Here is a 25068-nt window from a genome sequence, read left to right as displayed (position 1 = left end):
AAGATTTCCTTCCTCTTAATTCACTGAGAAGTGTGGCTGACACGCCTGTGGTTCTGGGGTGTGGTCAGCAAGCAGGACACTGCTATTTCACCTTGCCACCTTTTATTTTTATCTTTTAAAATATATATATATATATATATATATATATATATATATATATATATATACATACACATACATACATACATACATACATACACTGATTTCAGAGAGGAAAGGAGAGAGATAGAAACATCAATGATGAGAGAGAATCACTGATTGGCAGCCTCTGCACGTCCCCTACTGGGGGTGATTGAGCCCACAACCCAGACATGTGCCCTTGGCCGGAATTGAACCTGGGACCCTTTAGTCTGCAGGCCAATACTCTACCCACTGAGCCAAACCGGCGAGGTCTCATCTTGTCACCTTTTAAGTGGTTAAACCATTGAAAGCGAGATCATATTCACAAGTACTGATAAGTCACCTAATTTGTGCATTCACAAGCCAATGAGGGCAGATGAGAGTTGGCCTATGCTAACAGTCTGATGGTGACACCAACACTTTTGTCTATTTAAATGACAGAGGCCAGCTTCACTGGGGGCTAGTAACTGCTCACTGGACAAGGCAGAGTGGAAAATGGAGTTTGCTTACTCCCCGCCAGGATGCTGTGTACGCGGAAGGCTTCACAGCTGGAGGTCCGCACGGGGCAGGCTCCCAAATAACAAAAGCATTAGCAGAGCCAGTGCAGACCAGCCTCTGAGGTCTTTATCTCAAGTATGTGACTGAGTCATGCCTGTCCTTGAGTGTACTCATGTTCTGAGAATGAGCCTCTCACACCCTTCCCCATCTTTCACTCAATAATCCCACCAAAAACTGGGTCATACGTGTACAGGAATGATTTAGACAAAACATTTGGAACCAAGCTAATAGAAACAAACCACAACAGGGGAAAAAGAAGGAAGAGAATTAAAATTGGGAAGTAAATACTCACTCAATGTCTGCCATTTTGGTCAACAAGTGTATTCGAACTGAAGATGGAAAGTCAACTGGGGAAAAAAACACAATCTAATGAATGAGCCTGTCATTCTGTAGAAGACAAGTGCTTGTTTAAAGATCAGGTGGATAACACCTTCCTTTCTGCCTCACATCACTAGATACCACACCTCTAAGGAAGTAACAAGTTTTCATCTCCTCCATTTCTTCACCCTGAGCCCCTCCCCGCCCCGCCCCACCCCGCCGGATTCCAGAGTGATCAGGACAGGGAGGAGTAACCAACACGGCTCTTTTAGCAAATGGGTGGCTCTAAAAGTTAAGGTAAAAGCTGGTCTCGCTTCCTCTCCCAATTTTAAAAACAAACTATTGATTTTTTTAAAGTCAATTTATGCTCAGTTTTCAAAGTGCAAAGCTGGGCTTGAGCCAACCATGTTCTTGGGCAGAAGCTAACATGCCAGCCAGCCAGAAAGGCCTGTAAAGGCGCCGGAGAAGCAACACTCACGGACCCGGCCAGCAGTGCAGCTGGCTGTTGCAGAGGAAAGAGCTCATCCAAGAGGCTGCTCAGCCCATCACCTGGTTCTCCCCAGAGGCCAACTGCTTGGCCTGGGGCGGAGAACCAAGTCTGTATAGAAGCTACAACCTCGAGTGGAACTTAAGATGGTTTAATTAAGACTGTTTTGGTTTATGTGAAAATAGATCTTCCTTCTCCCTCCCCTTTTGGGAAAAATGTTTCTTTTGAAATGTGAATTAAAACATACTCCTTGCTGCTGCACAACACAAACCCCGGGAGGAAATTAAGTTTTAGCCCTCAGGCGTGTCCACTCTCCCCAGCAGCTCTAGGGGTTCAGAGTGTTTTCAGAATGAAGTTCTAAGCAACAAGACAAAACTAAAGATGAGAGGTTCAGTTTATAATTCATTCCTGTTTCTGCTTCAAAAATGAAGCCTCGACTTCCTTCTCTAATTACCCTTAACCATAGAGCACGCCCCTTCGGACGGCTTCTAACTGGAGACTGTGAGTTACCTCTGTGCACAAACAAGTGAATCTCCGTCAGGATGTCATGTAACGCCAGCCCCTTCAGAGTCTTCAGCTCCATGATATCTAGGGAGGAGCAGTTAAGGCAAAGGGGAAAGTTCCAGAACAAATGTGCTGCGGATAATTTTGAATCCACACCCTGGTGAGCGACTTTAGAAAGTAGAGCTAATCTCAGTACAGTTTCGATGTGAAACTGCACATGAACCCCAATTCTTTTCTCATTTCCCTCTTCAGTAAGGCTTTCTAAAAGACGCAGTAGTGGCAGCTGTCTAGGAGAGAACAGAACCAAATGCTCTCTCCGGGTGGCTTCACGTCCCTGCACCCAGCTTTTCCTTTCACAGCAAGACAAGATGAACCTACTCCTTGAAAATGACTGCAGTTCCCACCACTGTCCAGCGGCATCTCTCCATCTGGGGGTCAGGTGGCTCCCGGGTACCCAGGTCAGAGTCCTTCAGGAAGAACTCGGGGCATTAGACACCTATCTACTCCACCCACGCCGCCTCACTCCTACATCTTACAAGCTGCGCAGTCTCGCACATGGCTAACTGTCTTGCCAGAGGGGCGAGGTGCTGGCTGTAGCTCCTGGAGTCAAAGTTCAGGCCTTGGGAACTGAAAGCTGTTGGCAGAACGTGAGAAAGGATACTTCTGTATGCCGTGGTGAAGTCCTGATTCAACATCCAGTCCAGGATGTTGGCGATGTCTGACTTGAGCGGGTGCCCCGTGCAGGTGTAGACAGTCTCCTCGGTCACCTTCCCAAAGGCCATGCTGGTGCTCTGCGTAGACCGGGAGAGGAGGGGAGAGGAAGGGAGAGGGTCAGGGGGAGGATCGGGTGGCTGCCACAGCCGCCGCCACGTTGCAGGGAGGTGGGGAGGAAACAGCTGAGGCAGCCTGCAGGTGGGCAGCAGCACCACTCGGCACAGGAGCTGGAATCCTGCTCACCCGGGTAAAGGCGGCCCAGGGAGGGTGCTGCAGCTTGCTGGCTGTTACAGCTGCAGAATCCTAACCCATCTTTCCCTTGTTTGCAACAAATTACTCCTCCAATTCATCAAAACACATTAGGAGGTCAAGGTCTTCCCAGTTCTAGATTTCTGAATTTACAGATTGGCTGTACTATTGCTTATGTATTTCTTGAAAAACGATTCCGAAGCCACAACTTGAGATTTGCTACGAGGAGCACCGTACCTGCAGAATGTTGAGAGCCCGCCGCATATCTCCGCTGGAGAGAGTTATAAGTGCTTTCATTCCGTCTTCACTTACATCCACTCTGAAAGGAAACGGGTGGAGCTGAGGCCCCCGAGAGCCCAGGCATTCCCCAAGGAACGAGGTGGCCTGGAACGATTAAGATTTGGAAACAACGAAAGAAGAAAAGGGGAGGACGGAGTTCGCTGCCCTCCTGATCTATAGGATCTAGAATTCACTCTAGTATTTCGGGGCGACGGCTTCGCGTCAGTAGTCACGGCTCACTCCCAGTCCAGAGTGACCCTAATGGAGGGCCAGGTGCCGCCGTGTAAATAGCTGGCTGTGACCGTGCTTCCGGGGGAGGGAAGGGCACGGAGAGGTGTGATCGCAGAGGCAAAGCACCTTCCACATAAGCAGCACTCGGCTTGGTTTCTCGCTCGGCATCTGATTACACAGAGTGTATTATCCCAGGACCTTCCCTTCCAGTCAGACAAGGCGAAGGCATCTCGGCAGAAGCGACTTGGCAGCGTGCGGTTTCCAATGACAAAGGAGGAGGAGGAGGAAACCGGGACCGCGTCCAGGGAGGAGGATGGAGTCGGGAGAAGAACCAAATGACTTTCCCGGACATGCCGCCAACAGACCCAGACTCGGCGGAGCCGTTACAGACACCACCTTACCCCACACTCCGTTCCCGAGACCCCCTCCTCCCCTGCTTCGCCATATACTTACTTCTCCTCTTCTATGACGTGCTCCAGGCGTGGGACCATGAGCTCAGGGGTCAGGGGACCGAATCGGAACCTTGTACACCGCGACTGCAGAGCGGGGATGATCTTGGACAGGTAGTTACAGATGAGGCAAAACCTGGTGTTTTCAGTAAACTTCTCGATCACTGGCAAAGGAAGAGAACCCAGAAATACGGAATGTCACAGGATTGGTGCAGCGAACAGGAATGGGACAAGAATTCAAGAATGCAAACAAAGGAGGCTGCTGCAGGAACAAGAGAGTGTCACGGATGGTCAGGACTGAAAATCACCCACTCTCTTTCCAAAATCTGACCAACACGTCACCCCACAGGCTTTACAAAACGCTTCTTTTTTTTTTAAGATGCACCATGATTCCTGTGCTCTCGCCATCCCATCCCATTAAGACAGGAAAGCCGGTGTTCCTGCCCTTGGAATACAACTCCATTTGGCAGGTCGATGCTCCACCTTCTACTAGGCGGGGAGGCGGTGGCTCTTTGCACTTTCCGGTGGACCGTGTCTCAAAGCCTGAGAGCACTGACGAGAGAAGAACCCGAATTCTGAGATGCTTATGGCACCAGCTTCTCTGGGGAGGAACCCAATGCTGCTGCACAGGGATCTGCCCAGACGGACAGTCACTCTGCAGAACTAGATGCCAGAGAAAGAGTGCCAACGCTCCGGGACCAGATCACCTGCCTTTCTCCCCCTCCCCAGCCTCTCCTCCCCGCCGAACGCCTAACGGCCAGCCTTTCCTCTGAGCTGAGCACCTCTGGGTCTCAGTGAGAGGACCAGTGTCCTTTCACAGAAATGAGCTGCCCCAGGCCCCTTCCGACAGACAACCCACAGGACACTCTCCCTTCCCTGCCAAGTCATTTATCGGCAAGGAGCGAAGTAATGTCAGCTTTCTGAGGGATGACATTTCTGGAATTTTCCTGGCTATTTTGTATCTAAGGGTACCAACAACAGAATGCCCATCCAGCAATTTAGGGATGAAAGACTTTCCATCAAATGATACAAAATCCCCAATCCTTAAATTGAAGCCAGCTGAACAGGAGAATGAGACCCCACGAATCCCAACAGGGCCTGTATCTCTAAGCTGTGGAAAGGGGAAACCCCCGACATGGAGAGATTTGGCTAGATCGTCAGGTGGGACACATGGAGAAATGTATGCAGAGATTTCTCTGGGCCAGAAAGGAAAATGGCAGAGGCCCACGCCATATCTTATGCCCGAGGCTCCCAATTCCCCGGATGTGCTCATCAGCTAACACGCCGGACTGCGCCCTCCTCACCTCTCCGCAGGGCGTTCTGGGCGTCCTGAGTCATAGCATCCGCCTCATCCAGGATCACCAGCTTGAAGCCTTTCCTGGGAAGACAAATGGCACCAGGTAGAGACTGCACTCTCCCTTCCGCTTCAGTCACCGTGCGCCATCAGGCCGAGCTTCCGGCCATTTCTCCCAGAATCTCCCTCCCGGAGCCGACACTGGTCCCAGAGGAACGCCCCATCGCTCCTTCAGCTCTTACAGGAACCGAGGCCCATCGTCTGTGTGTGTGTTACCACCTCCGGCACCTTCACCTTTCTTTCGCACAGTGTCCCATCACTCTAGTGCTTTTCCCCTGCCTCCTTCACTCATGCCTGTCTTTTTATCTTTTTTATTTTAGCCATCATCCTGGTTATTCATCCTGATCTCAGATCATTTTTTTCTAACTTCAAACTAGCTCATGCAGGCTAAAGGTGGAATAGGTCCTCAGTTAACTAATAAAATGAAGTTAATGCTTCCCCCAAGAACTTGCTAATACAGACTTAGATAACATTTTATTTCAATATTTGCATTTAAACTTTTTTTCTTTTCTTTTTTTTTTTTTACCACCACCCCTGTACTTTATCTCCTTTTCATGGCTGTTTTTGACAGTCATTTCCCCCTACTTCTATAAACTGGCAAGAGGAAGCTAAAAACAAAACAAAAAAAATAACAGCTGTATAATCTCACTGATCAAAATCTCGGGGGAGAGAAATTATGCAAATATTTCTTACTTAAATATTGTCCTTGTGCTAGCAAAGCTCAGGATCGGTCCCCGAACGATGTCTATCCCTCTGTCGTCTGAAGCATTCAGCTAAGTGTGGAAGAGAGAGGCCAGAGTAAATAAAAAACATTTATTTGGTGGATGACTTATGAATTAAGGTACCTTTTCATCAATCTAGCTCAGCAAGCTAGGTCTCCAAGTCCTATGACAGCTAAGAGATCATCACTATTCAAAAAACAAGGTCACGTTTGTATTAAAACTCCTGGCTCACGAGATTGATCTTTCAGTCTGAAAGGCAAAAGACTGACTTTCCTCTCCCCTCTGAGGACAATCCCTGGCAAACTCTGGAGGAATAGCTAAGTGGCCTGGTCTTAGTGACCTCTGACCCGAGCAGGATGATGCTAACGTTAGCCACCACAACCTGGAGCAACCCAGAAGTTACCAAGTGTCTTTAACACATTGAGGTGAGAACAGGTGTGGCAGCGAGGTTCTAAGATCTCGAACAAAAAAAACTAAATGTTTTTCTGGCAATCAACAATGTTTAGAATGTTGTAATCTAAGCGTATTAGTCAAGTCCAGCAGTGAAGAGGTGGCTTCCTCAAATTCAGAGCTTTGAAGAGAATCACATGAAGACATATTGTAAGAGGCATTGGTGGGTGTGGGGAAACCTCAGGGCTACGCAGCAGGCCAGGGACTGCTGGGGCCCATTCCCTCCCAGGTCTTCTAGGGGTGTCGAACTCAATCAGAGAAGGGGCCAAAATCTAAAATCCAGCCTAAATCGCGGGCCGAATGGTTTACTGAACAGTCATAAACTGACAATGTCATAAACTGACAGCGGAGTGCAGTGATGACAGCGCGGTGCGGGCCACATTGCAAGGCCTGGCGGGCTGGATTTGGCCCGCGGGCCTTGTGTTTGACACGTGTAAGACTTAGCTGGTCGGTGAGGTCATGGTGATGCCACCTGAGAAGGCAGTGCGACCCCTATTGGCCAGGCCTAATCAGGAGCCAGAGAGTAAGGGAGCTTGTAGCCCGTGCAGTTCAGCTGTCCGGACAAGAACCCATTGCAGCAACGTGGAGGGGCACATGGAGGGGCACACGGAGGCAGCCAGCAACTGAGTGACCACGGAGTGTGTGGTACAAGCTGGCAATAACAGGGAAGGAACCAAGCCCCACAACTGCCTTCTTGCTAATGCCAATCCAGACCAACATGTCCATTATAGAAAAAAGTGAGTTGACCTATCCTGTCTGCTTCTTTCCCAACCAACAGGACAACTTCCTTGTGAACTAAAACAGAAGCAGCAGAACCGAGAGAGACTGGAGTCCTTTTGTCAACTAATAACAACCCCGTTTACCTCCAAGACCATGGAGCCGAACTCTTTATCTTTGTACAGCTGTTTGGCACAGGCCAGGATGGTGGACGTCTTTCCAGTCCCCGGAGGACCGTAGAGAAGCAGGTGTGGCAGTCGGTCTTCACTGATAAACTTCTGAACTGAGGGTTGGGGAGAAAGAGACTCCATCAGTTTCTGAGAGCGGCACTCACTGTGGGCCCTCGAGGTGGGTGGAAGGTACTGCCACCTCACGTTTAAGCAGAGGCAGAGGCGGGAATAAAAGGCCCGAAGGACCCCATGCTTACAGCAACCTCCCACAAAGCTCAGCGAGCCTCTTCCTCCCACAAAGCTCAGCGAGCCTCTTCCAAGGGCTTGCCCGGCAGAGACAACACCACCAAGAAACTAGGATGACGTGGATGCTTACTGGTACTCAAAATGTCCTGATGAGAAATGAGATCGCCCAGTGTCTGTGGCCGGTATTTTTCAACCCTGAAATATAATTTAGCATGGATTACTTCACACATAAATGCAAGAACAGGTTGTTATGTGCAAAAGAACCCTTTCGAATCCTTTCGTATCCTAACTAAAAGAGGAAGAGAAACAAAACCCTCTATGTTTGAATACAGACCGGTGGTTCTCAACCAGGGAGCATCTGGCCATACCTGAAGACATTTTCATTGTCACAGCTGGGTGGAGGTTGCTACTGGCATCTAGTCGCAGGGGTCCTCAAACTTTTTAAAGTGGGGGCCAGATCACGGTCCCTCAGAGAGCTGGAGGGCCGGACTATATGAACTACTAATTCCTACTGTAACACCTCGGCTGCGCTCACTGCCCAAAAAACCTGGCGGGCCGGATCAGACTCCTCTGCAGGCCGCATGTGGCCCGCGGGCCGTAGTTTGAAGACCCGTGATAGTGGGTGGGCCCCAGGAATGCTGCTAAAGATCCTCTAATGCACAGGACAATCCTCATCCTCTCCCCCCCAATAAGAATCTGGCCCAAAATGTCAATAATGCTGAGGTTGATAAACTCTAATTTTCACCTTTCCAGCTCTCTGCCTATAACGTCAGCTTGGATGGGCACCTATGATTTCAAGGTGAACTCAAATATGAACTCACACCCAATATACAGAAACAGATACTAATGATGGTATATCCAAACAATGGACTAGCATTCACCCATAAAAAGAAATGGTGTTACATACTACATCATGGATGAACCTTGAAAACATGGTAAATTAAGACAAAGGCCCACATATTGACCGTATTTATATGAAATATCCAGAAAAGGCAAATTCATCGAGAGAGAAAGCAGATTAGAGTTTGCCGGGGGCTAAGAGAGGGAGAAATGAGGAGTGACTGACTGCCAATGGGTATGTGGTTTCCATCTTGGGTGATGAAAATTTTTGGAACTAGATAGGGGGATGGTTGCACAACATTCTAAATGTTCTGAATGGCACTGAATTCAGCCATAAACGGTAAGTGACGTGTTTTTACAACGATAAAAACGAATTGAAGTTATTATTAGACAAGAACAACCTGGAATTTGCTGCAATTGAGCCAAATCCCTGTGGTCTTTAACACATCATCAGGCCATAGCTGTGAATACAAGTCTGAATTCAGACCACTTGGGTTCAAATCCAAACCCATTTTCTAGTTCTGGATCTAATGCAAACCATTTAACCTTTTGGCTGTATTACTCCAACTGCAACACTGGAATAAGGAACACCTACCTCCTAGGATCTTTGTAAAGATCAAACGTCTAATCGGGTTCCTGCTGACCTAACAGAAGGCCACCTAAATAAGAGTTACCTAGAGGGTGTGATGATTATTTTAGTGTAGAATTTGACCAGTCATCGCGTCGAACATTTTGGCACTGTGGCCGATGCCATGTCAAGACGCGGGATCAAATCCCCGTGCTGTCATCCAGGTGCGAAAGCCCTGGAAAAGCCCTAAGAACGGAGGGAGACTCGGGAGCAGGGGAGGTCGAGACGGAGGTCCGGGACGCAGGGATGAAGTCCCGCGGGGCCCCGGCCCCTTGCCTACCCGCCCACCGCCTCCCCTTTCCCCCGGCAGCCAGGCCTCTCCTACCAGGGCAGGTTCCGGATCTTGGACGCCGCAGGCTGCGGCTGCGCTGAGGTCTCCATGGCGGGGCGATGAAGGCGTCCAACCCGCTGGAGCCGCGGCGTCCCCGGGGGTCAGCACCGAGCTCAGCCCAGACCCACTCCCGGGACCCTCGCACTTGGAGTTCGCGCGCGCAAAAGCAGCTCTCGCGAGACTTAGTCGCTGCTTCCGACTTCCTCTCTAGGTCCCGCCCCCTCTCTGTTGCTAAGGCGCCTGTTGCCTAGTGACCGTGAAGCGCGGGCCCTCGGCCTCCCTCGCGCTGCCCTCTCTGCCTCGCCGGGAACCTCCCTGAGCCCGGGGAGAGGGGCGGCGGGGAGAGGCAAGGCCACCCCTGCCACTGCCAGGCGCCATTGCACATCGCAGGCTCCCGGCTAAAGCCGAGGCCAGGCATCGCCGACGTCCGAACGCTGGCCGTTCAAAGGGCCAGAGGGCCGCCGGCGCTGTAAAACCCGGAGGAAAAACATCCCCACATGATGCGCCAGCTCTAGAATGCAGATGCCATCTGCAAAGGGCCTGGAAAAACAATTGGCCCCAAAGCGGTGAGGTGAGCGCTGCGAACAGAAAAACAACTCCACACAAACACCCTCAACGTGCCCCAAACCCATGCTCCTCACCCAGCAAAATGGAGACCCTCCCCCCAGAAACAGGTCCCAGTGGAAACCACACAAACAAAGGACACCCAGGTAGCTAACATGTGCAGCTGCAAAGGGCAGCTAAAGGCCCAGAGGACAGGCTCCCTGTGATTGGAAGGTAAGAGGGGAATTGCTATCAAAATTTTAGTTGTTTTTTCCCCCTGAAGTGAGAGGATTATGGCCCACTTTCATTTTCTTCTGATTTACTGGTCTGTATTCCCCAGCAATCAGTGTCTTTTACATCTTGAATAAAGGTTTTTCTTTATTTTTTCTTTTATTTTTTTTACATGTTGAGGAAGACCATCTGGGGTATGAGGCTGGCCTGGGGTCACAGTGTTCTGGCTCAGAAGCAGCTGTCGCTGCTCCGTGCATCTTGTTACATCGCTGTCACTTGCTTGGGGAACAGATAGAGGGACCGTGGGCAAATACAGGGCTGCAGTTATGGCTTCACGCTCGCCCTGCCTGGGGCTTCAGAAGAAGGGGGCAGACGTGGCTGGTGGTGTGACAGTGGCCCCCACTCTGCTTGCTGCCAGGCCAGCTCTCATGGAATTGCTCAGGTCATTCGCGTCCCACTTCCCCCACTCAGCTTCCTCTCCTCCCACAATGCCGGCCCCTCAATGATTCTGAGGATTACATGAAGTGACATCTAGAGAGCATCCAGTGTGTGGACGCCTTCTCTCTGCTTCTAGCCCTCTCCCCAGTCTGCCTGCTGTCGTCTTGAATGTCCCCTCTCGAACAAACCCTAAGGTATTATTGGCCGGTGTGGCTGTGCTGGGAGGGTGAATTTTTGTGTTATTTATGAAATGTGTCTCCGAGGATGTTTCTGGGAGAGACTGGCATTGGAGCTAGCAGACGGAGTAAAGAAGACCTTCTGAACCCACGTGACTGGGCACCTAAGCTGTTGAGGGGCTGCCTCGCACAGAAAGGCAGAGGCAGGTGAATGTGCCCTCTGTTTTGAGCTGGGACATCCATCTTCTTCTGTCCTGGGACACCTATGCTCTTGATTCCCAGGCCTTAGGAATCAGACTGTTATACCTCCCGCTTCCCCAGGCCTTCAGCTTCCAGATGGCGCAGGGTGGGACTTCCTGGCCTCCACAGTCACTGAGCCAATTTCTATAATATATACATAACCATCTATATAAATATTTAAAATATCTCTTATGTAACTAGGTTATTAATGCACAATGCTATATAGTAATAGTGTATATTTATTGTAGAATATAGAAATATATTTTTAAATCTGCATAAATATAAATATAAGTGACACATGGATATATATACATAGATAGATATATAGATACAGATATAGATAGATATAGATTAGATATAGATATATAATTTTTCTATTGGTTCTATCGCTGTGGAGAACCTTGACCAAGTGCCATAGCCTGGGCTCATTCGGGCACCACGGCAGGAGCCCTCTTGCTAAGGGGCCTGTGCATTAGAAACTTGATGCCGCCACTTCCTTGAACTGGAAGATGCGAACGAGACTGGATCAAGTTCTCACGAAATTCTGTGTGCGCCTGCTGTTCAGCACGCTGGGTGCGCAGCATTCTTCTGGGTGACATGTGTGTTATGCCCAAGTGTCTTAAACCCCAAAGACTACCAGGGAGCCGAATCCGATGCAATTTCAGAAAGCCTGTTATTTATTTCGGACTAGTCCGAGCTCAGTCCCACTTACACCAACGAGGGCATGGCGAGAAAGAGGAAGAACTTAACACATCAATGGGTTTTATAGGGAGGGTGGTCCCGCTACCTTGGCTGACCTGATTGGTTGGGTTAGGCCTAGGGTCCATTTACCGGGAGCTGGACCCGCCCCGCCCTGCCCTCTCACCCCGCCCTGCCCTCTCACCCCGCCCAGCCCTCTCGCCCCGCCCTGCCCCCTCACCCCGCCCTGCCCTCTCAATGTGATGTGTTTGCAAGGTATCTTGTGCCTCCACCGTGCATTGCAAGCTCCTTGGGAAGCTGGGCTCTGAGCTTACTCACCACTGTACTTCCGGTGCCAGGAACAGAGCCTGGCTCAAAGGAAGCACTTAATTAATAATTGTTCAGTGAATGAACGAATGAGTGGTGATAGCTCATATTTATTAAGCAGTTACTATAGGCCAGACACAGTTCTTTTTCTTTTCTTTTTTTTTAAATATATTTTATTGATTTTTCACAGAGAGGAAGGGGGAGGGATTGAGAGCTAGAAACATCGATGAGAGAGAAACATCGACCAGCTGCCTCCTGCACATCCCCCACCGGGATGTGCTGGCAGGCAACCAAGGTGCATGCCCTTGACCAGAATCGAACCTGGGACCTTTCAGTCCACAGACCGAAGCTCTATCCACTGAGCCAAACCGGTTTCGGCCAGACACAGTTCTAAATGCTATATGTGTATTATACTCATTTGATGGTTACGATAAGCCCAAACGAATATCAGCCCCGTTTCACAAATGCTAAGTGACTTGCCCATGTTCTGACGAGATGTCAGGGCAGAACCGGATCTCACCAGGCAGCGCAGTTCTTTAGCCTGAGCCTTCGCCACGGTGCTGGTGTGGTCCTGGACCAGCAGCACCAGCTGTCCCCTGGGGCCCTGTTAGAATGTTATTCTCCTCCCCACCCCACACGCATGGAACCTGACCCTCCGAGGGGGCCCAGCCGGCTGTGTTGTAACAGGCCCCCCAGGGGGTTCTGATGTGATCACATTTGGGAATCACTGCCACGCACTCTGCTGTGTCTCCGCCCTTGAGCTCTCCACCACTCCACTTTCTAAGAATGGGTACTCAGACGCCTGTTCTGAGAAAAAGAAGGCGTCCCACTGAATGTCATTCACGTGGGTGTGTGGTTTTGTTTGTTTCTGCTTTTGCAATTATTTGAAGGTATAGGCCTTTGGGCAAGTTGTTTAGTATCTCTTTGGACCTCAGTATTGGCACTTATAAAATGGGAGGAGTGGAGGGCTGGACAAGAGAGAGGGACCACATTAAAAGTAGCTGAGGATTTTAAAAATTCCAGTGCCAGATGCCAAAGCTGGTTTGGCTCAGTGTATAGAGCGTCGGCCTGCGGACTGAAAGGTCCCAGGTTCGATTCTGGTCAAGGGCATGTATTATACCTTGGTTGCGGGCACATCCCCAGTAGGGGGTGTGCAGGAGGCAGCTGACCGATGATTCTCTCTCATCGATGTTTCTAACTCTCTGTCCCTCTCTCTTCCTCTCTGTAAAAAATCAATAAAATATTTTTTTAATTAAAAAAAAAATTCCAATGCCAGAAATCCAGCCAGATGAATTAAATTAGACACGTGTGTGTGTGTGTGTGTGTGTGTGTAGGACCGAGCATGGGTATTTTATTTTCATTTAAAAAAAGATTTTAATATAATAATATTACATATAATAAACATCAATATTTCAAGAAAAAATTTTAAGTATAATAATATTACCAAAACTGTACTAACAGTATAATATCACAAAAGTTGTAGAAAATATAAAAAATTTGCAAATAACAGGATTACTTCTATTATATTCTAAAATATTTTTTTTCCTCTGGCTCTATTTTGTTCATCAGTTTCTGTTCATTGTATTCCACAAATGAATGAGATCATGTGATATTTATCTTTCTCCGACTGGTTTAGTTCACTTAGCATAATGCTCTCCAGGTCCATCCATGCTGTTATAAATGGTAAGAATGCCTTCTTTTTTATAGCAGCGTAGTATTCCATTGTGTAGAAGTACCACCATTTTTAATCCACTCATCTGCTGATGGGCACTTAGGCTGTTTCCAAATCTTTGTTATTATAAATTGTGCTCGTATGAACCTAAGGGTGCATATACCCTTTCTGATTGGTGTTTCTGATTTCTTGGGATATATTTGTGTAAGTGGGATTACTGGGTCAAATGGGAGTTCCATTTTCAGTTTTTTGAGGAAACTCCATACTGTTCTCCACAGTGGCTGCACCAGTCTGCATTCCCACTAGCAGTGCACGAGGGTTCCTTTTTCTCCGCATCCTCGCCAGCACTTGTCGTTTGTTGATTTGTTGATGATAGCCATTCTGACAGGTGTGAGATGGTACCGCATTGTTGTTTTGATTTGCATCTCTCAGTGACTTTGAGCATGTTTTCATATGTCTCTTGGCCTTCTGTATTACCTCTTTTGAAAAGTGTCTATTTAGTTTCTTTGCCCATTTTTTGATTGGATTATTTATCTTCTTTTTGTTAAGTTGTATGAATTCCCTATAAATGTTGGGTATTAAACCCTTATGGGAGATAACATTGGCAAATGTGTTCTCCCGTGTAGTGGACTTTCTTGTTGTTTTGTTGATGGTTTCTTTTGCTGTGCAGAGGTTTTTATTTTGATGTAATCACATTTGTTTATTTTTTTCCCTTCATTTCCATTGCCCTAGGAGATATATCGGTAAAGATATTTGCTATGGCATATGTCTGATATGGGTTCTTCTGAGATTGTTATGGTTTCCTGTCTTATGTTTAAGTCCTTTATCCATTTTGATTTTATTTTTGTGTATGGTGTAAGTTGGTGGTCTAGTTTCACTTTTTTTTTTGCATCTATCTGTCCAATTTTCTCAACACCACTTATTGAAGAGATTGTTTTGACTCCATTGTATGCTCTTGCCTCCTTTGTCAAATATTAATTGAGCATAATGGCTTCAGTTGATTTCTGGGTTCTCTGTTTGGTTTCATTGGTCTATATCAGTGGTGGGCAAACTCCTTAGTCAACAGAGCCAAATATCAACAGTACAACGATTGAAATTTCTTTTGAGAGCCGAGAATGAACTGCTGTGCATGGGCCACGAAGTTTCAATCACACTGTACGTGCACACCCACACGTGGTATTTTGTGGATGAGCCACACTCAAGGGGCCAAAGAGCCGCATGTGGCTTGCAAGTAGCAGTTTGCCGGCCACTGGCTATATGTCTGTTCTTGTGCCAGTACAAGGCAGTTTTGAGAACAGTGGCTTTGTAATACAGCTTGATCCCTCCAACTTTGTTCTTTCCCAGGATTGCTCTAGCTATTCAGGGTCTTTTTAAAATTCCATATAAATTTTTGGAGAGTTTGTTCTAGATCTGTGAAATATTCCCTTGGTATCTTAATGGGGATTACATTGAGTCTTTAGATTGCTTTGGGTAGTATGGACATTTTATTTTATTTTTATTTTTTTATTTTTTTAGTATGGACATTTTAATGATGTTGCTTCTACCAATCCATGAACACGGTATACTCTTCCATTTGTTTATGTCTTCCTATATCTCTTTATTCAATGTCCTGTAGTTTTCCAAGTACAAGTATTTTGCCTCCTTAGTTAAGTTTATTCCTAGGTATCTTTTGTGTGTGTGTGTGTGTACAATGGTAAATGGGATTTTTAAAAAATATATATTTTATTGATTTTTTACAGAGAGGAAGGGAGAGAGATAGAGAGTTAGAAACGTCGATGAGAGAGGAACATCGACCAGCTGCCTCTTGCACACACCCTACCGGGGATGTGCCCGCAATCAATGAACATGCCTCTGACCGGAATCGAACCTGGGACCCTTCAGTCTGCAGACCGACGCTCTACCACTGAGCCAAACCGGTTTCGGCGGTAAATGGGATTTTTTTGTTTGTTTGTTTATCTTTCTGTGAGTTCATTATTAGTGTATAAAAAAAGCCATAGATTTCTGGGTGTTAATTTTGTATCCTGCTGCACTGCCAAATTCATTTATTAAAACTAGTACTTTTTTTGATGGAGTCTTTAGGGTTTTCTATGTACAGTATGATATCATCTGCGAATAATGACAGTTTTACTTCTTCTTTTCCAATTCGGATGCCTTTTATTTCTTCTTCTTGTCTGATCCCTATGGCTAGCACTTCCAGTACTATATCAAACAAGAGTGGTAAAAGTGGGCATCCCTGTCTTGTTCCTGTTCTTAGGGGAAATGGTTTTAGCTTTTGCCCATTGAGTATGATGTTGGCTGTAGGTTTGTCATATAAGGCTTTTATTATCTTGAGGTATGATTCCTCTATTCCAACTTTGCTGAGAGTTTTTATAAAAAATGGGTGTTGGATTTTGTTGAATGCTTTTTCTGTATCTTATTGATATGATCATGTGATTTTTGTCTTTCAACTTGTTTATGTGATGTATCATGTTTATTGATTTGTGAATATTGTACCAGCCTGACATCCCTGGAATAAATCCCACTTGGTCATGGTGTATGATCTTTTTAATATATTGCTGGATGCAATTTACTAATATTTTGTTGAGGATTTTAGCATCTATGTTCATCAGGGACATTGGCCTGTAATTCTCTTTCTTTGTAGTGTCTTTATCTGGTTTTGGAATTAGGGTAACGCTGGCTTCATAGAAAGAGCTTGGAAGTGTTCCTTCCTCTTGAATTTTCTAAAACAGTTTGAGGAGTAGAGGTGTTAGTTCTTCTTTGAATGCTTGGTAAAACTCCCCTGTGGAGCCGTCTGAACTGGCCAGCATTGGTGTTTTAAAATGCTTTCTAGGGGATTCTAATATTCAGCCAAAGTTGAACTATAAGCCGACCACAGCAACCCTAGTTCCCCTGATTGGCTTACAGGGCGAAAGGTGACCCAGTTCTGTCCAATGAGATTAAGGGGACTTGATGTAAGGGGGTGGTTCTGGTAAACTTTTCTCATTACTTTGTGATCCGCATGGCAGGTGACTTTTAGCTTCTCTCTCAATGCCAACATTCTACCGGTTTGAATAGAAAGGGAGATGGAGACCAGGGTTACAAGCCCACATGTCTATATGTAGTTGGAAGTTAGGGTATAAAGGAAGAGGATGTGGTGGAGACTGTGCCCTACCTCAAGAAGCAGAGTTTCTAGATGAAAGATTTAAGGATTGTAGCAAGGAAATATTGAACAGCTCACAATCAGCCGGCAGGCTGGCGAACAGGACTTGGGAAATGGGACAGCGAAGGGCCATAGAACTAAAACCATGGTCAAAGTCACTCCACAGCACCAAGCCAGGAAGGAAACCGCTGCTGCTGTTGACCTTGGGATCCTACTGCCCCTACAGTCCCTAGAACTGGGTGTTTCTCCCACCATTTCTACTGTCATAAAGAACCCCCAGTTCTCTCCTGCACTGGGTTCTTCCTAAAATTAGCACCCCATTTAAAAACCTGGGAGACGGGCCAAATCGGCCAGACCTGGGTCATCAGCTGGGGAGAACCTGGCAGACGACGTGAATGATGGGAAAGACATCTGCCTCTCATCAGGCCTCTGAACAGGAGTCTCTCCTGAACGTGGAAGAGGGAAGGCCAGGGGACCACACATGTCCACTGCGCCAGAATTCAGCATTGGAGGCGGCCACCAAGTGTTGCCAGATCTTCTGAGTTGTCAAAAGAAACAGAAATGTGGATTTTTTTTAATTTAATGATTTTTTTTCTTTTTTCTTTTTTACAGAGAGGAAGGAAGAGGGATAGAGAGCTAGAAACGTTGATGAGAGAGAAACATCGACCAGCTACCTCTTGCACACCCCCTACCGGGGATGCACCCGCAACCAATGTACATGCCCTTGACCGGAATCGAACCTGGGACCTTTCAGTCTGCAGACCGACGCTCTACCACTGAGCCAAACTGGTTTCGGCAGAAATGTGGATTTTTTGGTGAAATTCCTATATTTGAATGTCAACAAGTTAAAAACAACAACAACAACAAAATCTGTTGGCCCAACAAAACTGCTGTAGGATCACTTTTAGTCTCTCAAGGACAGAAGATCAGGCAAAATCCATGGCCATTCCTCCTTACCTTCGGTTTGGATTTTGGACCTGGAGGATTGAGGGCAAATCAGGCTGATCTCTCTGTATGGATTTGTGACAGGCACACAATTTCCTCTATCATCAGCAGCAGATCTGGAAATGCCTTAATAAAACATCAGATCGTGGGGATGGCTGGGTCAGAGGTTACAAACAAAATGACCAGGGAAAGGCATCTGCTCTTGAAATCAGCTCGGGAAAAGGGACTCCTGGAGTCCATTCCTGTCAGCGTTGGAACAAACTGGGCTTTGGACACAGCACCTACTGCCTTCATTTCTTTTTAAGACGTTTTATAAAAAAATATTTTTATTGATTTCTTACAGAGAGGAAGGGAGAGAGAGAGAGAGTTAGAAACATCAATTAGAGAGAAACATCAATCAGCTGCCTCCTGCACACCGCCAACTGGGGGTGTGCCCGCAACCAAGGTACATGCCCTTGACCGGAATCGAACCCTGGGCCTTTCAGTTTGCAGGCCGATGCTCTATCCACTGAGCCAAACCGGTTTCGGCTTATGACTTGTTTTTATTTTTTTTTAATTTTTATTAAATTATTATCTGTGTACATATTTTAACATTGCCCCCCCCCAGACTTGTTTTTATGGGGGGGGGGGGGTCCGAGGCTATCTTTGGAAGCTGCTGGCAGAAGAAAATCAAACTGGGTCTTTCCCCTGGACATGTCTATCCTGGTGAAGTCATATTTAAATAAAGAGCAGGGACTTGAAGAAGGAAAAAAAATCTCAAAGAGCAATTTGGAGAGTGTGTATAAGGGAAGGGCCATTTTCTTTGGTGACCATGGCACAATCATGGGCTGATCAGGAGTTTATTTAAGCCCTCAGATCTTTTGGGGCACTTGAGTCCTTCAACTACTTTTTCTTGTCAGAAGCTCCCAAATGCCCCATACGAGGGCTCAGGGAAATCCATTCATCAGTCTCTAACATTTGTTGATTGAAAAACTGATGGCCTGGCTGGCCTGGCTCAGTGGTTGAGCATCGACCTATGAGCCAGGAGGTCACGGTTTGATTCCTGGTCAGGGGGGGAGCCTCTCCCAGCTCTGCATCAGCACTGAAGACCCCTCGGGGGGTCTCGGACTGCTAGAGGGCGCAGGTCGGGCTAAGGAGCCCCCTTAAATATATTATAAAATAAATATATTTTTTTAAAATATATTTTTAAAAATATATTTTAAAAAAAAGAAAAACTGACAAATGGTTACTTATTGATTCCTGAATCCGATTCTCTTTAAGTTTGAGATTAAAAGGGTAACTCATCTGAATTTGCTCCATGATACTTGGGCGAAAAAACAAGAACATTTCTTAATTTTTTTTATATTAAATATATTTGACTCAGGTCCTCCGCTGATCCTTTCTCAAGCCACGGTAGTCTGGAAATGCAATCTGTGGGGTGTTGGGTTCCTCCCCTTCCCTGGGGTCATTTAAGAATCCTAAGAGGCTGAGGGGGAAACGGCCGAATAATTTGGAGAAGGGCTTTAGTGCTCAGTTCTTTCTGTAGCTGTTGGAATAGATGCTCCAAGTGCAGACTGACACGATCCTTTGGCGATGGGCGGCTGGTGGTAACAGTGTGCTTTGCCCCCGCGTACCACTCCGCCACCAGAACTGTTGCCACTGCTTCCAGTGGTTCCAAACTTAGCCTTCCCGGGGCCTCCTTTGAAGTCCTCCCTTCTCCTCCTTACCCCTTACGACTCCCAGGACCGATAGCACTGGCGCCTTTGGGAGCTTCTTAGAAACGCCGAGTCTCTGGACCCCCTCCAGACTTCTTGAATCAAAATTGCACTTCAGGTCTCCAGGCAGTTCGTGTGCACGTGTCAGCGGGTCAGGCCCCGGGTACCGCCGTTCAATGCGGCTCTCACCCACCATCCTGCTCCTCGCTGTGCTCTGCTTCCCTCCTGTGCAGGTCTCCAGGAAGCTGGGCCACTCCGCTCACACAGCACTCCCACCTCCTTCCCCGCAAGGGCCTGGCCTTTTGATAATCCAGCTCCAAATCCCAAAGTTCCAGGCGCCTGAGCTCCGCTGAGGGAGGCAAACCCAGCACCTCAGGGCTCTGGGAGGCTTAATTGCTTCGGGGGAGGGGGGGGGGGCGTAGTCTTTGTGATGAGTCCAGAGTAGAAAACAAGTCCAGTTAATTTCTCAATTACGTTATTCTGTCACACTAATAACAGGCCCTCCAGGCTGGCAACATATAAAAAAAATATTTCTTCTTCTGGTATCTTTCCTGATTCTCTGTGCATTACTGCCCTGGGCTGGACTCTGTGGGGTCATCATGACTGAAAAAGAAGAAAAAGGTGTTAGGAAGGAGGTGATGGGAGTGGAGCTACATTCTGCTGGGCTCTGTCTGATGTAAGTCCAGGCACGGGTCCCGCTGCCTTTGGGTCTGTGAGGCTGAAAATGCAGAGACAAAAAAACACGGGGCGTGTACCTGTTGTACAGTCTGTGTGCTAAACAAGGGGGCTGCTGCCCGCCTGCCCTCAGGGAGAGGTAGCGAAGTGAGAAATGGACCTTCATCTTGGCAAAAGACTGAGGATTCAGTTCGAGGAGAAACAGTAATAAGAAAACGCAGGTTCCCGCCATCGCGTTGTAGGGTAGCGTTATAGGACTCTGTGCTGTAGAGCAGATGCTACACCAAAGCTGCTCCTCAGAGACATTCCATCCCGCCCGCCAGTCCCCCTACTCTCGCTGTCAAAGCATTTGGCCCAGCCTCAGTGACGATGGGATTGTTAAAATGTGTATTTTAAATAAATGCGCTGCTGAGAAGTAAAGCAAGAGAGAGTACTGAAATGGATGAGCCAAGGCTGTCCCAAGTCAATATGGAGGAGAATTTTTAAACTTGAAGGTAGTCCACATGTTTCAAAGACATAAATGGGCAAAATATACTTAAAAAAAAACAACAACAACAACAAAAAAACCTCTTTCAAAATATGAGAAAGTGTATTTTTTTTTTTTTAAAAGGGAGGCCCCTTAAAATTAAATATTGGTCCCAACTGATGAGACTTGGCAGGTAAGCAGGACATTAAAATATCTGGCATCTTAATTAATATGAAGGTTGGACAATTGTGTTTTGAAAAAGTCTTGAAACTTAAAGGTCATGTAAAGTACACATTAAAATTTTTTTTTTCACAAAAGCATGTTTCTTCCTTAGAGGGGTCTAATTAGAGTTTCCTCAGTCTCATGGGAGTGGATTATTTTACCCCCTCTGCTGTAATTTTTTTCTTAGTCTAAGGGGTATTAGACAAAAACAAATATTCAATATGTCATATTCTGGCAAGTGTCAACTGGAACTGGCTTGTGAAATACGGGTTATCTTCAGTTTGTGCCAACTAATTAAAATGTTTCCTTAATGCTAAATTTAAATAAGTCCTTGGTTTTTATGCAACTTCTAATGTTCTTCTGTTGCTCAGGTGATTTGAAATTATAATTGAGAATACATTTTGCAAAATTAACACATAAAAGGGCATCACTGGAAACATTTTCCATTGCATAATCCCAAATGCCATGGAAGGGGTTGGCGTGTTTGGATAGTCATGGAACTTCATTCCATACATACGTGTGTCAAAAGTATCCATCTGCTTAGCGCCAGCAAGGCTTTCAATGGTAAGATCTTGGTGTACCCGACTGTGGAGAACTCGGTGTGATAAAATTTGCAAAATCAAAATTGTGTTATTTCTTTAGAAATAATTAGTGAGATTAGACCGTTATTCCAAAATTGCAATATGGCATTATCAGAATAAGAAAAGCAGGTAATTTATTCGTGTCTTCCCACAGTCCTAAGTGACTGCCAGGAAGAAGACCCAGAGGGCTAACGAACTAGAGGTGATATTTCACATGCTAAGGACCAGCTGAATTTAACGTAACTTGAATATCAATCACGTGAGATTGCACCTTCTGTCTTGAAATTGTAGATGCTAACATTCAAACAATGCCCTCAATAGACTTATACTTGGGGATGTACCTGCATGTATTTAGTGCAAGTACTATAAACCACCTAATACTAGTACTGACCTATAGTTAATACATTTACCGTATTTTCTGGCGTATAAGACGACTCCCTAATTTTACAGTTAAAACATAGGTTTAGGCCTATATTCGCTGTATAAGACTACCCCCCACTTCCGAGGCAACACCAGTTCTTTTTTTAATAGACCGCCTCTCTGACTCTGGCCAATCCAAGCAGGCTTTTTATGCATGCAAATTATACATGTTCTGTACCCGAAGCTACACTGTGTTCTGGTAAAAAGCCTGCTAGGGTGGTGGTATAGTGCCATCCTAGATTTCCAAGTGAGGTGCTTTCTATCCGTCCTCTTTTCTCTGTTCCCTCTGCTGAGACCTGAATTCAGACCACTGAAAAAGCCCGGTTGACTTTTTTTTCGTTTCAAATGTCGTCTTATACGCCGGAAAATATGGTATTTGCTGGTTTGTAGCAAAAACAGAATGAGTGCTATTTATCTGGGTAAAGTGATCACCGCAGATTGTCTGCAAAGGTGGCCACCTAGGGGAAAGCAAGAGGTGAAGTCTGTCCTCTCTCCTATGTCTGGGCTGGGCTCTGACTTGCTTTGACCAATAGATGTGGTGGCTATTCCGTTCTGGGACTTCTAAGCTGAGACTACCAGTTTTAACGTTAATCTGGGGGGCCACCAACTGCCATGTCAGAAAGTCCAGGCTGTCCCGCTGGAGAAAGAGGCTGAAAGAAGTGACTCCAAACCCGGCCAACTGCCAGAAAGGAGGCCCCCTGACAGCCAGAGCGCAGCTGCCTGCTCACAAGGTCCTGAGCCCCAGCTGGGGGATGAGGCCTGCCGCCGCCCCTCGGAGCCCTGCGGGTGCTCCTGACCCCCAGCCTCGATAGCCAATAAAGCGATGGTGCCATTGGAGAGGGTGCAGGCTGGGCTGAGGGACACCTGGAGGTGTGTGGCCTGTGATGCAGCAACAGGTAACTGATTCAGAAAGGATTTTATCCATCCTTAAAATTGGGATTTACAAACTCTTAAAACTTTGTGGAGCCCTAACCGGTTTGGCTCGGAGAATAGAGCGTCGGCCTGTGGACTGAAGGGTCCCAGGTTTGATTCTGGTCAAAGGCATGTACCTTGGTTTCGGGCACACATCCCCAGTGGCGGGTGTGCAGGAGGCAGCTGATGGATGTTTCTCATCTATGTTTCTAACTCTCTCTCCCTCTCCCTTCCTCTCTGTAAAAAGCAATAAACTAGATTAAAGAAAAAAAATCTTTGAGGAGGTTGAGAAGAAAAGCCAGGTAGAATATGCTTTAACCAAAGCTGACACAACTAAGGAGAGTTTTAAAAAAGTTCTTCTGAAAAAGCTTATGCTTATAAACCATTTTAGTTGCTGATGTTTCTGTTATGGAGAGTGATTTATTTATAAGTTAGTTAATGTGTAGCCTTGATTAGAGCAGTGACAAAAGTCGTCAGTTCAACACTTACCTCATTTTCTCTCGCTATTATGTAGATGAGAAATTCCAAGGAAGCCCTGAGGGGGACTGGACCACAGTATGGACTGCACCCTCTGCCTTAGCATGCCTAGGCTGCCAGTACCTTCCCCAGTAAGTACCCCGACGTACTGGCACAGCAGTAGAAATATTTATATGCATATGTACCTAGATCTCAGTCCCCAGTAAATTGGTCTAGGTCTAAACTAATTTAAATATGACTTGGAATACTAGTACTGAGGTTGTTTTTTTGTTTGTTTTTTTTTTCCTTTTTATTAAATGTATTGGGGTGACACCGGTTAACACAATCACACAGGATTCAGGTGCACAATGCCACAGCATGTCATCCATACTCTGTGACATTTGTTCACCACCCAAGTTCACCACTCCTTCCATCACCACTTATGCCCCTCTGCCCTCCTCCGCCTTCCTCCCACTGAGTTTTTGAAAACAGCCATCCCGTGTTTTCAAGTTTGCCAGCATTTTGACAATGGGACGTGTGGAACCATTGCTAGAAGTTTTGCCGACCTCAAGTTTTTTTTTTTTTCCCCATCTGCAAGGTTGGTATAGATTCTTTTTTTTTTTTTTTTGAGAAGAGCAGTTAAATTAGCAGGTTTCATATAGATCAAATACTAGCTATATTTGGTGCCTGTTCACTGGAAAATTACATAAAAGAATAGTTAGGAGAGGAGAGGGGAAAAAACAGTAAGAAGAGACAAATACAAGGTGTGTGTGTGGGGGGGAGAGTGGTTTATACATGAGGAAAGTATTAACATCAGGCATTTTGTTTTACAAGGTAAATGTTTAAGATCAGAGAATAGAAGTGGTAAATATATGGACAATAAGAGGAGAACAAAGTGACCTTTTTAAAAACCTGAGGGAAAGATCTAAAAATTAGCCTACTGGGTTTCTATTTTTGGCAGTATTTTGGACTAGATCATCTAAAAACTTCCCCACACTGAATAGTCATCTAGAAACGCTAGATGAAATATGTCAAACGCCCCGGTAAATGGCAGAACATGGGGACAGGCCTCAAGAGTCGGAAAAGAGGGTGTGACACCAGAGTGGCCGGGCTGGTCTGCGTGGGGCGGGGGAGGGGATTATGGTCCCCAAAAACGGGGGCAATGCTGGACCTGCAGCCTCCATACACAGACCCTCAAAGAGCCCCACCTTTGGGGGTGGGAGAGGGAAAATCTGGGTGATAACAAGGACACTTATCTCTCCTATTTGAAGCAAAAATGCCCTGCTGAGTTTGTCACAGTAAGACTGGACCCCCATAGGTTTGGGGTTCAAATGTATACTGTTGGGGAAACCCCAGGCCGAGAAATTAGCTAACCACAGACTCTGGAAGGACAATCCTTCGGCCTCGTGGTTTCCCCCAAATAAGGATCTCCTCCTTCCAAACGACAAAACACACAGGGACACACACCATCCACGGGGAGCGAGAGACCAGAGAAACAGACAGCAAGCTCAGACCGCTGGGTTAGGAGAGATGCATTTAAAATTGGATTATAACGAGAGCCATGAATAAATTAATACAAACCAGAAAAGAATGACTCTTAAAATGGATGAGGTACTTTTGAAAGAGAAACTAGGACGCCTTTATTTTAGTAAATGATTCCCCCCCCCCCCTCTTCTCATTGTCAGTGGAACAAAATATTCAACACGAGACTGCCCCTACCTATTCTGTGTATTAACCAGAAGCAGTGAAATTTCCCCATGAGTCACTCACCCTCACTCATTCAGCAAACATTGGGGCTCCTGCAACGTGCCCCTGACAGCGTTCAGCCCTGGGGGTACAGCAGGGGAAGGAGACAGGCCCGGGGGCGGGGCAGAGAGAGATGTGGG

At 46.6% G+C, this 25068-nt stretch overlaps 1 protein-coding gene across 2 annotated transcripts in view; it reads right to left on the bottom strand.

Moving 5' to 3' along the window:
• RFC5 (replication factor C subunit 5) overlaps positions 1 to 25068 on the bottom strand; it is a 490240-nt gene that overhangs the window by 2013 nt on the left and 463159 nt on the right. The window contains exons 2-11 of one of the 2 annotated variants that reach the window (XM_084868365.1): positions 9362 to 9492; positions 7699 to 7763; positions 7299 to 7435; positions 5957 to 6036; positions 5214 to 5287; positions 3914 to 4073; positions 3188 to 3269; positions 2649 to 2778; positions 1994 to 2071; positions 971 to 1025 (exon numbers count right to left, since the gene is read on the bottom strand). In XM_084868365.1, the coding sequence (XP_084724491.1) occupies positions 971 to 1025; positions 1994 to 2071; positions 2649 to 2778; positions 3188 to 3269; positions 3914 to 4073; positions 5214 to 5287; positions 5957 to 6036; positions 7299 to 7435; positions 7699 to 7763; positions 9362 to 9417 (917 nt within the window). In that variant the 5' untranslated portion in view covers positions 9418 to 9492. Of the gene's footprint in view, positions 1 to 970; positions 1026 to 1993; positions 2072 to 2648; positions 2779 to 3187; positions 3270 to 3913; positions 4074 to 5213; positions 5288 to 5956; positions 6037 to 7298; positions 7436 to 7698; positions 7764 to 9361; positions 9547 to 25068 lie in introns of those variants that run through there. The other variant, XM_084868364.1, reaches the window with a different exon arrangement.

Source organism: Pipistrellus hanaki (genome assembly GCF_964339955.1).
Source record: "Pipistrellus hanaki genome assembly, chromosome: 19".
Lineage (NCBI taxonomy): Eukaryota > Metazoa > Chordata > Mammalia > Chiroptera > Vespertilionidae > Pipistrellus > Pipistrellus hanaki.
The sequence above is the reverse complement of the archived record's forward strand: the minus strand, read 5'-3'. Positions and strand labels throughout refer to the sequence as shown.